General features: G+C 36.2%; 1 protein-coding gene across 1 annotated transcript in view; it reads right to left on the bottom strand.

The window, feature by feature from the left end:
* Positions 1 to 7,426: 7,426 nt before the first annotated feature.
* Positions 7,427 to 15,516, bottom strand: part of LOC110465787 (histidine N-acetyltransferase-like) — a 16,697-nt gene continuing 8,607 nt past the window's right edge. Inside the window, exons 3-5 of the mRNA XM_021521875.1 lie at positions 13,117 to 13,280; positions 10,374 to 10,601; positions 7,427 to 8,802 (exon numbers count right to left, since the gene is read on the bottom strand). Coding sequence (XP_021377550.1) covers positions 8,269 to 8,802; positions 10,374 to 10,601; positions 13,117 to 13,272 — 918 coding nt within the window. The 5' untranslated portion in view covers positions 13,273 to 13,280 and the 3' untranslated portion in view covers positions 7,427 to 8,268. The remainder of the gene's footprint in view (positions 8,803 to 10,373; positions 10,602 to 13,116; positions 13,281 to 15,516) is intronic.

The following is a 15,516-nucleotide window of genomic DNA, read 5'->3' as shown; positions in this document are numbered from 1 at the left end:
TTTTTCACTTCACCCGTATGTGCAAGGAGCAACCATGCGCTGTTACATGATAACAATTTAGGGAGGAGTCCCGCTGGTGGCAGAGGGCTATCATCTTTAAGGGTAAATAAAGTATTTAACAAAAAACTTCTCCTTAAGAACATGTAAAGGGATGTTCACCTAAGGATGCACGGGCTGATGGAATCAATCTTTGTATAACAAAGGGTACTGCTATCCTGTTGTACTCGCAAGAAGCCAATAAATAAAATACATGTTTGAAGAATGTCGGTAACCCCGGGTGCGGGCAAAAGAAGACGCAACATTTCAAGAACTTCTCCAGAATATAGAGAGCTTAAAAAAGCCCACTAATTGACTTATATAAGATAGTGAAAAGAGTGTCAGTACCACTGGAAATATGTCGAGTCCCGTCGCCAATTATCCTGGCCCACAGCCTACGGGTTCGAATCCTCCGCAATTCAACCATGGCCACCAGCCTATGTTAACCCCTTACCCGCAAAATACTGCCAATGCCGTGTTGTCAGACCTAGAGATCTCGAGAATCACTATGGCAACCAAGTCTTTAATGCTGGAAGACATCGATGGTATAGTTAGGAAAGCGGTTGAGCCCCTCCATGCACAGATTGAGAATTTGAAACGAGAAACCCAAAATCTCCGACTAAAGGTGGACGATATAGAACAATATAGTCGGAGACCCTTGGTTAGGTTTTCAGGTATTGCTGAACAACCTGGAGAGGACACCAACGGTTGTATTATGAATGCGGTATCTAAAGCTGGCATCGACCTTAAACCCGAGGATGTTGAAAGGTCACACCGTGTCGGGAAGCCAAGGCAAGGGAAACCGCGCCAAATCATTGCCAGGCTAAAGGGACCCGATAGCAAGCGGAACCTCCTCAAGACCCATAAAAGGTTTAAAAGCACGACTTGTATGGAAAACGTTTCTGTGAGCGAGGATCTTACTAAAGTGCGAGATAAATTGGCATTCCTTGGCAGGAATCTGGTGAAGAGGAACCCAGTGTCACAATCGTGGACTTGGAATGGCAAAGTTCTGGTCAAAGATCTTGTCGGCAGGATCCACATTATTAGAATGGAAGAAGACCTTGTACCATTTGGGCACACCTTGGATCACGACGAAGACGAACTGAAGTGAAACTTAAACAGAACTTAGTTCATGATTTGACAGGCAATTTATTGTGTTACGACAACTTTATTAGACGCAGTATTCTGCATTACACCAAAGAGTTTTTGATGCGCTATAATATTGCTGTTACGTAAATTGTGTGTGACATGCGATATTTGATGAAATGTAGATTTTACTGAACACGCGGTATTTGAAAATGTCAACATTAATTGACATGTATTAATTAGTGATATGTCGACATTATTTGGCACACAGCATTTGGAGTTTTGTCAACACTATATTATATTTCTGTTACACTAGTCGTATTGTCAAAGTTAACCTATGCGCAGTTTTTTGTTTTTGTTTTTTATATGTCAACATCGTATATATATGTCAACATTGTATATATACGTCAACATTATTTCACAAGCGGTATTTTATATTATGCGATTGTTAATATCAACATTATTTGACACGCAGTACTTTTTTTCCCCTTTTCTTTTTGACACGCGACAATAGGTCTTACGTTAACATAGACAAACAATAATTGGGTTAATGTCAATGTTAACTGACAAGCATTACCTGGTGTTATGTCAGCATTACAAGACACACAACGCACTTTTATTTGACACATGCTTTAACTCTCAGTATTCTAATACTTTGGTACGCTTTATTCAAATTCACGTCACCAACATTTGACACGCAATATTTGAGGAAATGTCAACTTGATTTGACACGTGATATTTGGTATTGTCAAATGTTATGAACATTAATTGAAATGTAGCAATAAATGACATGTCAACATTATCTGGCACACAGTACCTGAAGTCATGCTAACATCAAAGGTTATTTTTATTACTTTATTTGTATTGTCAACATCAACCAATACGCAGTATTTGTTGACATGTCAACCTTATTTAACACGAACAATTTGGGTGATGTCAATCTTAATGGATACACAGTTGTTTTTGTTTTTTTCTTTTGACACGCTATAATTGGTGTTATGACATTATAACGTTACACGTAGTATCTGATTATATGTTGATACTTTTGATACATACGCAATAATTGGTGTAATGTCAACATCATTTGACACATGATATTTGGCAAAATTTGGAGTTCAGGCAACATTAGATGGCTCTAAGTATTTTGTGTTATGCGAACATGTTTCGACTCGCAGTTTTCATCTTACGTCTGCATTATACGACACGCAGTATTTGGTGTTGTGTCAAATAGGTAACGCAGTCATTGTTGGTATGTCAACATTAATTGACACAAAAATCTTGCTCCATATTTTTTGAAATATTTACAATTATACGTGTCGGTTGTGGTCAACAGCAAAGGATGCATTATCTATGCTTCCAACTTTTTTCTTTTTTAATGTTAGGGTTTTGTGTTGATTTTGTTTTTTTTGGAGTTTTTCCTTCGAATGTAAATAGAATACTTTCCAAATCTCATATACTTTGCAAACCTGTCTCGGAATCTTCTGGAATAGACATACTCTCGTTCAACAAGCCTTTGTTTATCACCCCAGTATTACCTAATGCCGTTAAATACTTTTTTTTACATAGAACGAAAGTAGGTCTATTCTTTAATATTGCTACTAGATATAGAAATGAGTATATTATATCTAGCTATGACGAGGCCTTGATAACCATGTTATATCTGTATTATGGTGTCGATGTTCTCCCCATCCTTACATTCCTGATATTCATAGACAACCGTTCCAGGTTAAAAAGTAACTATTCTAATATACAAAGGGGAAAAAGTCTCCAGCAGGAAGAAAATCACTGCATAAATATTCTATCTGTGGTATTATCCCTAGTAGCTATCTCCTGGCTCCTCTTTCAGTGTGGCGACGTTGAATTAAACCCTGGGCCAACTCCAGACATAAACACGTCAACTTCTTCCTCCAATTCATCTGAAAGTCTTTCAAATCTGAGCAATTTATCTTTTGTTCACTTGAATGTCCAGAGCCTGAAACAGAAACTAAATACATTACATACAGAGTTAAGGGAATGCAGTATCCTTTCTTTCACGGAGACCTGGCTCAATGAGTCAGATGATAGTACGTCGTTGAACCTTTCCAGGTTTCATAACCCATTTTGCTTCTACCGAAATGATCGAAAAGGGGGCGGAATTTCAGTGTATGTTTAAGACAAATTAATAGTAAATAGACGAAACGATCTTGAAGTAGGGGAAGTTGAAAGTGTGCGGGTTGAAATAGTCTCAAAACATTCTAGGTTCTTATTTGGTACTTTTTATAGACCCCCAAACTAAAATGTTCAACTCTGGAATAGAATTGAATTATCGATAGATCGAGCCTTTAATACGAATATCCGCGATATAATTAAAACAGGAGATTTTAATGTAAATCTATTTCATAATCATCATCATCAAGTTCACCTATCTAATATATTAACTACATACAACCTTACGCAATTAGTGAACGAAAGCACACATTATACAGAAAATGGTTCTTCATTGTTGGACTCAATTCTAGTCAGTAATAATTCTATATTGAATCGTACATTTGTTGGAGAATCCTTCCTGGATCAACCAATGCGATATCATTGTCCTGTATATGGTATTTTTAATATTTTTAAGTTTTATCAAAGTCATTTACTCGTAAGGTCTGGCTGTATAAATATGCCAATTTTGAGCAGTTCAGAACATTGTTAAGAGAGACTGACTGGTCATGCCTCGATATTAATTATATAGATCAATCATGTAATCTACTAATTGATAGAATTGATGAACTTGCGAAGATCTGTATTCCAAACAAATCTATTATAGTTAAAAGTAAGGATTTACCGTGGATGTGTTTCAATATTAGAAAGACAATCACGAAACGTAAGAAATTGCATACAAAGGCTAAAATAAGTAACTGTCCAATAGATTGGTTAAAATTTAAACGGGTTCGTAACAAATGTGTGAACATAATTAGGCAGTCGAAACAAAGGTTTCTCAACAAACTATCTTCTCAACTAACAGATAATAATCGTAATAAAACATGGTGGAAAGTTGTTCATAATTTTATTAAAACAGACCCTAAAAAATACAAATTCCTCCTTTACTGCATGATGGGAAATGCTACGACGCTGACATTGATAAAGCTAACGTATTCAATACTTACTTTTCTAGTCAATCATCAGTGGATGATTCTGCTACGCTACTTCCGGAAGATAACTCCAGCATTACTCCCAACAGCCTCAGTGAAATTACTATAACAAGCAACGATGTAGAAGATGTAATGGTAAATCTTGATGCTTCTAAGGCCGTGGGACCCGACTTGATTAGTCCTAGAATACTTTAAGAGACGGCGTCAGCTTTGTGTGTTCCTCTTGCCTTCTTGTTTAATAAATCGCTTTCTTTGTCAAAAATGCCAACGCTATGGAAGGAGGCGAACGTAATTCCAGTCCATAAGAAAGAAAATCGTGACGATGTAAAAAATTATCGTCCAATATCTTTACTGAGTGTCATTGGAAAGGTCTTTGAACGCTGTGTTTTCAAATATTAATTTCTTTTGTAATAATAGTCTAATTACCAACTGTCAATAAGGCTTTACACCCGGAGATTCAACCATAAACCAACTCGTTAGCATAGCCGATGATGTCGGTAAAGCCTTAGATTCAGGCAAAGAAATTCGAGTTGTTTTCTGTGACGTAAGAAAAGCCTTCGACTGAGTATGGCATCGATGTCTCCTCTTCAAACTTTCCAAATTCGGCATATCTGGTAGTTTACTAAATTGGTTCAAAGATTATCTCAATAACAGGAAACAAATGGTGATTTTAAATAATTGTAAGTCGGACTGGGCATCTATCATAGCTGGGACCTCAGGGCTCGATCCTCGGTCCTCTTTTATTTCTTGTATATATTAATGACATTGTTTATGAAATCAATTCCACAATTAAGCTATTTGCCGATGATACGTCCCTTTACATAGAAGTAGACAATCCCGTTACGGCACATGCTACATTAGAATAAGATATTAATAAAATTCATGTGTTGTCCCGACAGTGGCTTGTAGACTTCAATCCCCAAAAAAACTGAAACTATGATAATAAGCAGGAAACGAAATCCCATTTACCACCCCCCTCTACATATGAACAACTTTCCAATAAATAATGTATCCTCTCACAAGCACCTTGGTGTGTACTACTCTGGAGATGGTCGTTGGCTAGATCAAGTTAATTATATCATTGTCAAAGCCTCCTTTAAAATCAATATAATGAGATCTTTGAAATTCCAATTAGATAGACAAACTTTGCAAACTACATATTTCTCTTTATAAGACCACTTCTCGAATATTGTGATATAGTATGGGGAAATATTCCAAAAGAACTGGAAAAAAAACTTGAAAAACTCAATGCTCGGATAGTAACTGGCGCGACAAAACGAACAATTATTGACAAATTGTTCAATGAAGCAAGAGGGACGAGATTATTTGATCGTAGACAAAATCGAAAAATTCTTCAATTTCATAAACTGTTTTACCAATATACGCCTCAATATTTGTATAATCTTGTTCCTCACACAGTTTCGGAGGGACATATATATGATACAAGGAACTCAGACCATACATGTGTCACCCCAGTATTGTGCAAAACTGCTTTGAAAAACAATCGTTTTTACCATCTACTATAGATCAATGGCATAAACTACCATCTGATGGTAGATCAAATCCGTCTGTTTCTGCTATAAAATCATACCTTGATAAACAGTTAAGTAGAAAAGTACCAATCCACTACACTTTTTGAACCCGTAAGGGTGAAATATACCATGCTCGTCTACGAATGGAATGGAGTTCCTTAAACATTTATTTAGTAAAAATATTGTTCAATCTCCGCTATGTGTATGCGGTCAAGTTGAAATCACTGCTCACTTTCTTTTAGAATGTACCAGATAAGTATGATGACATAAGAAGACAGAATTTATATTCTTTGCCTTATAATATTACCAGATATTCTACTGTTTGGGAACGAGACATTGCCATTACAAGAAAATAAGGTTATCTTCCTAGCTGTCCAAGATTATATATTAAAAACAAACAGGTTTTCCTATTGATTTAATATTTCATAAACATGTACGTATGTAAGAACAAGTAAAACCCATTAACAACCAAAACCCTTCACCATTAATTATCTCCTTTTCTTTCTCCTTGTTTAAACTATTGTCACTGATTGTATTATTGTATGTATTTTTCATTGGAGACAATATGCTGTCCATCCTGAATATATTTTGCAAATTATGATAAGGTGATAGATTTACATAAGTGTCTAAGACACTTGTTTCTATTTCCTATTTTGTGTTTTGTTACAAAATGTTATATATATATATATGTATATAATAGAAATACTTGAATAAAAGAAAGTTTAAACTAAATAAAATACACAGATACATAAAATATTCACGGTATTTACAATCCTTTGACGCAAGACTGAGGGATAGATCCCAACGTGTACGTGTTATATGTGAAAAAGTAAATAAAAATAAGCATATTTCTTTCTGATATCAATCAGCGCGTTTTATTAAGTCTAATTGTAATTGTAAATTTGAATAATATTTTGTAGTTGATTTTTCCAGTGTTCATCTATTTCATGCTCAAATTGTTTAACCGTCACTGCGTTCACTTCATTCGGTGGAATGTTGTTCCATATGTCAACAGTTTTCCGTGTGATTGAGTATTGTTTTAGATTTAACTCCGAATACTCTTGATGAATTTCTAAGCTATGTGTTTTAACGTTCTTTAATTGTAAATAAGGGTGCGACTTCTTTGCCATTTTTCCGGAAATAATTTTTTAAATATTAGCATGTGATCTTCAATATGCTAAATCAATTTGACAGTAGTGGTACTTGTTTCGTTGCTCGACGTTGAACATTTTCTATTGCTATTACATGCTTTTCTAAATTGGGAAACCAAACTTGGTTTTCATTATCTGTTTTAGGTCGACCTTATACAACAATTGTTCACCGCAAAACGCCATAACAGAATTTGCTTTATTAGTGTTTCGCATAATATTATAAGCTTATCAAATATTACTCTATCATCTATGGTGACTCCAAAATCTGTTTACTAGTCCACAAAATTGAAATGGTGGTACATGTAAACATTCCTCCAGGGAGAAGTTGAACCTATCTTTGTTTTGTGTATCCCACGTGCATCATTTTACATTTGTCCGGGTACATAATGGACAGACAAATGAAATTGAAAAAAAACCCACTTCAACAAAAACGAAAACTGCTCAAGCGATTTTATTTGATTATTTTCTTTTACAAAACATGCTAAAGTGTTACATATAACATGCATAGTTAGTATGTTTTTAACATTTATTATAATGAACAAATTAAGGAATTTAACTTTTTAATTTTTAAGATATTTCTGACTCTAACGTACACCAGGGCGCAAACGTAGAGAGTAATGCAATTTTTTCATTGGAGACAAACGAGGTTTTGCGTCATGCCCGTACATGTCAAGAAAAATGAATGTTTACAAGTTTGCCGGTTTAAAGCTAGGATACATATTACACAGTCGAAGGTTCGTTATCATAAAGAATTGGTAATATATTTCTTTTCGAAACATCTTGCATTTCATGTCAAATAACAAAACTACAACAGACAATCACGATTTTGTTGACTCAGAAATAAAAATAGTCTCGACTCGTATGTGTTACGGTCCACTGTTACAAATGTGATTGCTGTAATGTTCAACAGATCAGGTACATCCTGCTTAGTTCTGGAATGCAGACATGTAATTCCATATTTGCTTTAATTCTATTTCGGATATGAAGAGAAGAGAAGGCAGGCTGTGTGTACATTGTAGAGCAATGTAAACTCGCGAATCGTTTGCGAAAGCTGAGTTGATTCCTGTGCAAGTATAGCAGACGGCGATCAACAATTCCAGACGATTCGACATGTAACGTCCCACTCAAGTCGATATCAGGTGCATGATGTATGCTTTATCGAATGTGTTAATTATAAAGTTAGTTGATTTCTTTTCGTTATATGTAGTTTAACGCCTGTGTGCGTTTGCTGGCACACATCCTAATTCTGTTTATAGAGCAATATTGCGTAAATGCATCCAGTAAATAGTCTCAAGTTTTCTGATTGGTCAAGAAATGTTAGTTTGATTGACAGGTGTGAACCGTCTATTACACGTTTTCCTCAATCATGTTCATGTTGATACCAGTTAATAATTTCTCAGTCATTGAGAAATCCTCCATCATCTTGTATAGCAATGCATCGTCCATCTTAGTCTCGTGTGTTATCATGATAAAGAAATTATCAGTTTGTGGTCCTATTGAGAGTTTGATATGTTTTTCCATGTGTTCTCTGACCTTTGACCCGTCTCCTATGTTACCATGGAAATCTATGCAGATCGCTTCCCCTGTGTCACATTTAAATAACACACCAACAGACAGAAGGGGATCACTGGACTCATTTTCCGGATCCACAGAGGTGGCAATAACGTTGTGGAGGTCTGAATCGAAATGTTTTATGTTGTTTGGAAACAATCTGTAGGCTACCCAGTTGGACACAATCCGATCAGACGGAAACAGTACGGAGCATAACTTTGTGGACTGGAATATTTTGGATATGGCATCACTTTGCAATGGTTTGTTTTCTATAACTCCGTTTATGCGTGGCAAGATTGATGACGCCGTTCCGTGAAATACCAGAAAATCCTGAAATAATCAAAACAGAAAAACGTGAAAAAATATAGGAAGTGCGCATGTACAATCGAAAGCGACAGAACTGGCCTAATACTTGTACCTATAAAGAAGAACTTTAAAACAAGTTATCTAAATTCGGAGTTATCTCCCCTAGTGCACAAAAATGTAACAAGATATCCCAGAGGGATCTTGGCGCCCACCTTTGTACCATCTTCATTAGTTCNAACAGTAAATGCACCTTGAGGTAACTTTTGATCTAAACTTAATACTGATGTGTATGAAAGCCAACCTTCAAAGTGAGTTTGTCATTTCACATATTTACTAGTACAGTACTTAATGTGAAAGAAATATAATCGATCATTGCAATATGAGAAAGATCTGTTTAGTTCTTCTTTTAATCCATTTTGTTTTTATGATCAGTCTCAAAATATAACATGCACAACGAGGGATCAAGGGGAACCTACATATAAAATTTGAGAAAGATACCCCCGAACTTCCCGAGAAATAGAGGTAACAAACTTTCACTATCAAAATCCTAGATGGCTGCCTGTCGGCCATGTTGTTTATCCGATCAGTCTTTAAATTGCCCTGCACAGATAATGACCAAGGGGAACCTACATATAAAATTTAAGAAAGATCCCTCTAGTTCTTCCGGAGAAATAGCGATAACAAACTTTCACTATCAAAATCAAAGATGGCTGCCTGGCGGCCATGTTGTTTATCCGATCAGTCTCAAAAATTGCTCTGCACAGCTAAGGACTAAGGGGAGCCTACATATAAAAATTGAGAAAGATCCCTCTAGTTCTTCCGGAGAAAAAGAGATAACAAACTTTCACTATCAATATCCAAGATGGCTGCCTGTCGGCCATGTTGTTTATCCGATCAGTCTTAACAGTTGCCCTGCACAGCTAAGGACCAAGGGAAACCTACATATAAAATTTGAAAAAGATCCCTCTGGTACTTCTTGAGAAATAGCGATAACAAACTTTCACTATCAAAATCACAGATGACTGCCTGTCGGCCATGTTGTTTATCCGATCAGTCTGAAAAGTTGCCCTGCTCAGCTGAGTACCAAGGGGAACCTACGTATGAAATTTGAGAACAAACTTTCATTCTCAAATTCAAGATGTTTGTTTATTGGCAATCTTTGTTTTCCCTTCTGTCCAAAAATTTAATATGCGTTACAAGGGACCATGGGGAAGTTTCATGTCAAATTTGAGAAAGACTACTCCAGAACTTTCTGAAAAATAGTGCTAACAAACTTTAAAATTCAAATTCTAGAATGCTGCCTGTCGGCCATTTTGGTTTTGTGATCAGTCCCAAAAAACGATATGCGTAACTAGGGATCATGGGTAATCTTCATGTGAAATTTGAGAAAGATCACTACAGTACCCTTTTGAGAAATAGCGCTAACAAGAATTGTTTAAGGACAGACGGAATAACGGACGGACGGACCACGGACTTCGGACGCAGGGCGATTTGAATAGCCCACCATCTGATTCTGATGATGGTGGGCTAAACGAAAACATATCAAATGAAAGCATTTACAGTCATATTTTACTGGATTGATATTGGAACCGTACCCGTTTGCCGACAAAAACTGCGCCCTTCTTTATCAGACGGTCAGCTTCCGCATTCATGTGAATGGCAACTGCGCTTCGTTTTATTTCTGGATTGCTTGAAATGATTTGACGGATGTAGTCAGAGAGACTCCGATAGACTCCTTTCCCTTCGTAATCCTCGTGAACACGAGAGGCACGGGTTAATAACGTTTCTCCGTCATCCACTGTAGTTATAAATGAAAATCCGACCTAAAAGAATAATAAAACAAGTAGAAAATTCATGTGTGGAATATTTGAATTGAGGTCTTTGAACATGACTTATCAGGGGGTTGAAATTTTAGGTGACTACAGCATCTTTTAGGGTTGAACCTTAAATCTAGTACATGTATTAAGAATAAGTAGACTTTGCACGGCACTGCTAATATCGCGTTACATGTACCTCGCTAGGTGATTTTTTTCGTTGAATCTGAAGTGTTAGTAGCCTGATAGAAGGGCTGTGACGTATGTTATACTATTGAACATATCTGTAAGGGGTAGAATATCATGAAAAGGAACATGGGGGCGGGGCATGGGTAAGTGCATGAAACAAAGGCATAGATCACAGGTTCTATTATATCATTTTGCCAGGCACTGTACAACATTGTAACGCGTAATGTCCGACATTAAAAAACAGACACCTTTTCTATAAGTAATTTTACCCGGCACTGTAAACATTAATGTAAACTGCTGTTGATAAAGAGTCGAAGGTGCGTAAGACCCCTGAGTATATGAGTTGGAAAGAATCAAGGTGTACGGGTTAATTTTGAATTAAATAGTCTACGATGTGTGTATATTATGAACCGTGCCAATGCTAAAACGAGGTAACTGTGGCCATCAATGTTACGGTAGACATCCGGGACTAAAACATCAATCAGAAGAGACTACCATCTTGTAACTTGAAAATGACGTAACACACAGACAGTAACTGCACCTTTACAATATGTTACGGCGGAAGAACATGAATAATAATAATAATAATAACAATTACTAATTGTAATGGGGGACCATTTCAGAAGACCCCCAAACTACCCCTATTGTCTCAAAGAGGAAAAATAACACCTTCATACCAAATTTGAGCAAAATCGAGCAAGTTTAATTTCGACCAATCAGAGGCCATGGCGGCCATCTTGGATGTGCAATTATTAAAAAAAATGTCTCGCACATCTAAGCACACGCCCCAATACTCATGTTAAGTTTCAATGCTATCCTACCAATAGTTTCTGAGAAAACTCGCAGACAAAATTTCACGGCGGAAGAACAAGAATGATAATAATAATAAGAAACGGAATTAAACCAATACGTTCCCGACTTCGTTTGGGGACTTATTTACACTGAAGATAACGTAATCAGTTTTCTTCCTTTACCTTATACATGTACATGTATGACCTTGTTTGTTTTCTGCCAATCAAGATGAAGATATTGTAATTTTCTGCGTTTATGCCTCAAGTGGTTTAATACCTAAACATGTTTTTGTAGTCTACCTGATGAAGCGGGCTATCTTTTTTTTCTTTTACATATATTTAATATACCCCAAAGTTAATAAGTCGAATAAGGTAACACATACTTTGCATAAGAATGCATGCTGTGTTGCAATTTGTTTCCTTGTATATGCGTGAATGCACGCAATATATGCACATACAAATATAAGTACATGTAATATAATTACGTATGTGGTATACATCTGAGTTAGCGCATTTTTTCTAAACACTCGAAAACAGAGAGCTTGCTATAAAACAAAGCCAGTTTCTCGTGATCAAGTACGTATACCATCCATGCATCGTATAAGTCGCCATAATGTTTGGTATAATATGCTCATACGACAACCTCCATTAACAGACCACTTGTGTTTAAGGGGTCGATTTTAATGTTCCCCTATTTTTGTTGATTGAACCTACATCAGAGACCATATTAATTAATGGTCTAAATGGTCCCCGTTGTGGTTATTTCTTTGTTAATTTAACCTGAATTAGAGACCAACTTCGTTAATTGACCATTTTGAATGTTACCCATTGTGCTTGCTTTTATATTTTTTTATTATTAATTCAACCAGTATTAGAGATCATCTTTGTTAAAAGACCAATTAAAATATTCCCCAACGTGATTTTGTTGTTGTTTGAACCTGTTTCAGAGACATTTTATGTTAATAGACCATTTTAAAAGCTCAATTATATTGTTATGTTTTGTTATTTGAACCTGTATTCCGTCTTTGCGTATTGCAGAGTTATCTTCTCTTGGGAGCAGGTATTGATTGTTACGTCATTGGTTTGTGCGAGAAAATTACGTCGTTTTCTCAAAAATTGATGACGTTACTCTCACAAACAAGTGACGTAACAATCAATACCTGCTCCCAAGAGAAGATAACTCTGCAATACGCAAAGACGGAATAGAGTCCACACACGTTGAACCTGTAACAAGAGCCCACCTGCGTGAATAAAATAACCGTTTTGAACTTTCCATGTGTGGCTTCTTGATACAGGTTTGACTGTTGTGACAAAGCGGATCGTCTGGGAAAAACATTAATATTAACAGTTTGTATTACATTTCAGCTATTTCTGACTATTCTGCTGTGCAGACAGTGCGGAGGAAATGTCGGTAGTTAGAACTGCAAGTTAAATTAAAGAAACTAATTTCCTCATAATTTAGTTTCCTACCAATAGATAAACATCAAGAAAGAAAACCTTCCACGTGCCTATTCGTCAGTACAGTGAAGCCAGTCTACACTCACCATTTTGTCGCCGTCCATGGCAACATAGCCTTGATGGGTTTCCATCATGGAATGAAATCTTGATGCCAAATAGTCCCAACCGAAGTAAATACCCCGTCTGATCGCGATGACGTCATCATAATCACTGCTTGTTACTCGGCGGAAGTTGATATCCATGTTATTCACTGAATGTCAATAAAAATACGCCTATTACACGTAACGGTTAACGGGAAGAAAAGGTTAAGTGAATCGCTATTCATTACTCTGTGAACAATGTTGACTGTTATATATATAGCATATATTATTGTGAACCATCCAATTGTGTGATTAATTAATATTACATAAATACTATAGTTACATTTGTATGTTTTTGGTGTAAGGGAAGTAATTCCAATTGTAACATCATGCATGTTCTCCCTTGAAGGGAACTCTTTAGTTTGGAAGGGAATAAAAGTGAAGATCACGAAAAGGAACGGTTGTGTGTGTTAATATTCTGCCAAACGAGTCCCCATTACAGACAATTAACGCAACCCGTTACATGACATCAAAATACTTAAAACAGCCTTTCCTTTGTTTGTGCGCTTAATCTTTTTAACTGATTCACCAATAACATCCAAAGCTGTAACCTGGGTAAACCCTATTTTTATGTATACTGAAATTGAAACAGGTGTCACGACGCATAGCAACTATGACGTCAATAATAGAGAAATATTCCCGCTATATTGGCTCGTAGACATCAGAAACTAACACAACCTTTCATCTGCCGGACCAATAAAACCGTTCTCGAGACACAAAAAATCCCCAGAAGTAATAAATCTAGTCACAAATGTTTTGTCACGAAAACACTAACATTTCAGTAATATATAGCGTCATCAAGACACTAAGATGTCAGTAATGTATCATGTCACAAAGACACTTAGATGTCAGTAATGTATCACGTCACAAAAACACTAAGATGTTAGTAACATATAGCGTCACAAAGACACTAAGATGTCAGTAATGTATCATGTCACAAAGACACTAAGATGTTAGTAATATATAGCGTCATCAAGACACTAAGATGTCAGTGATGTATAACGTCACAAATACACAAAGATGTCAGTAATGTATCACGTCACGAAGACACTAAGATATCAGTAATGTATAACGTCACAAAGACACAAAGATGTCAGTAATGTATCACGTCACGAAGACACTAAGATGTCAGTAATGTATAACGTCATAAACACACTAAGATGTCAGTAATGTATAACGTCACAAAGACACAAAGATGTCAGTAATCATTCACGTCACAAAGACACTAAGATGTCAGTAATGTATAACGTCATAAACACACTAAGATGTCAGTAATGTATCACGTCACAAAGACACTAAGATGTTAGTAATTAATATCGTCACAAAGACACTAAGATGTCAGTAATGTATAACGTCACAAAGACACAAAGATGTCAGTAATGTATCATGTCACAAAGACGTCAGTAATGAAACACGTCACCAAGACACTTAGATGTCAGTAATGTATCACGTCACAAAGACACTAAGATGTTAGTAATTAATAACGTCACAAAGACACTAAGATGTCAGTAATGTATCATGTCACAAAGACACTAAGATGTAGGTCATGTATCACGTCACAAAGACACTAAGATGTCAGTAATGAAACACGTCACCAAGACACTTAGATGTCAGTAATGTATCACGTCACAAAGACACTCAGTATAACGTCACAAAGACTCAAAGATGTCAGTAATGTATCACGTCACAAAGACACTTAGATGTCAGTAATGTATCACGTCATAAAGACACTAAGATGTCAGTAAAGTATCACGTCATGAACACAGTTACATATCAGTAATGTATAACATCACAAAGACACTTAGATGTCAGTAATGTATCATGTCACAAATACACTAAGATGTCAGTAATGTATAACGTCCCAGAGACACAAAGATGTCGGTAATGTATCACGTCAAAAAGACACTTAGATGTCAGTCATGTATCACGTTACAAAGACACTAAGATGTCAGTAATTGGCTACGTCACAAAGACACTAAGATGTCAGTAATGTATCACGTCACAAAGACACTTAGATATTTGTTATTGGTTACGTCGCAAAGACACTAGGATGTCAGTAATTGGTAACGTCACAAAGACACTAGGATGTCAGTAATTGGTTAGGTCACAAAGACACTAAGATGTCAGTAATGTATCTCGTCATAAACACACTTAGATATCAATAATGTATCACGTCACAAAGACACTAAGATGTTAGTAATGTTTCAGGTCACAAAGACACTGATAGGTCAGTAATATATCACGTCACAAAGACAGTAATATGTCAGTAATGTATAACGCCACGAAGACACTAAGATGTCAGCAATGTTTCACGTCACAAAGACACTAAGATGTCAATAATTGGTT

Source organism: Mizuhopecten yessoensis, unplaced genomic scaffold (assembly GCF_002113885.1).
Source record: "Mizuhopecten yessoensis strain PY_sf001 unplaced genomic scaffold, ASM211388v2 scaffold11101, whole genome shotgun sequence".
Taxonomy (NCBI): Eukaryota; Metazoa; Mollusca; class Bivalvia; order Pectinida; family Pectinidae; genus Mizuhopecten; species Mizuhopecten yessoensis.
Note: the sequence above shows the minus strand (reverse complement) of the source record. Positions and strands in the feature narration are given on the sequence as shown.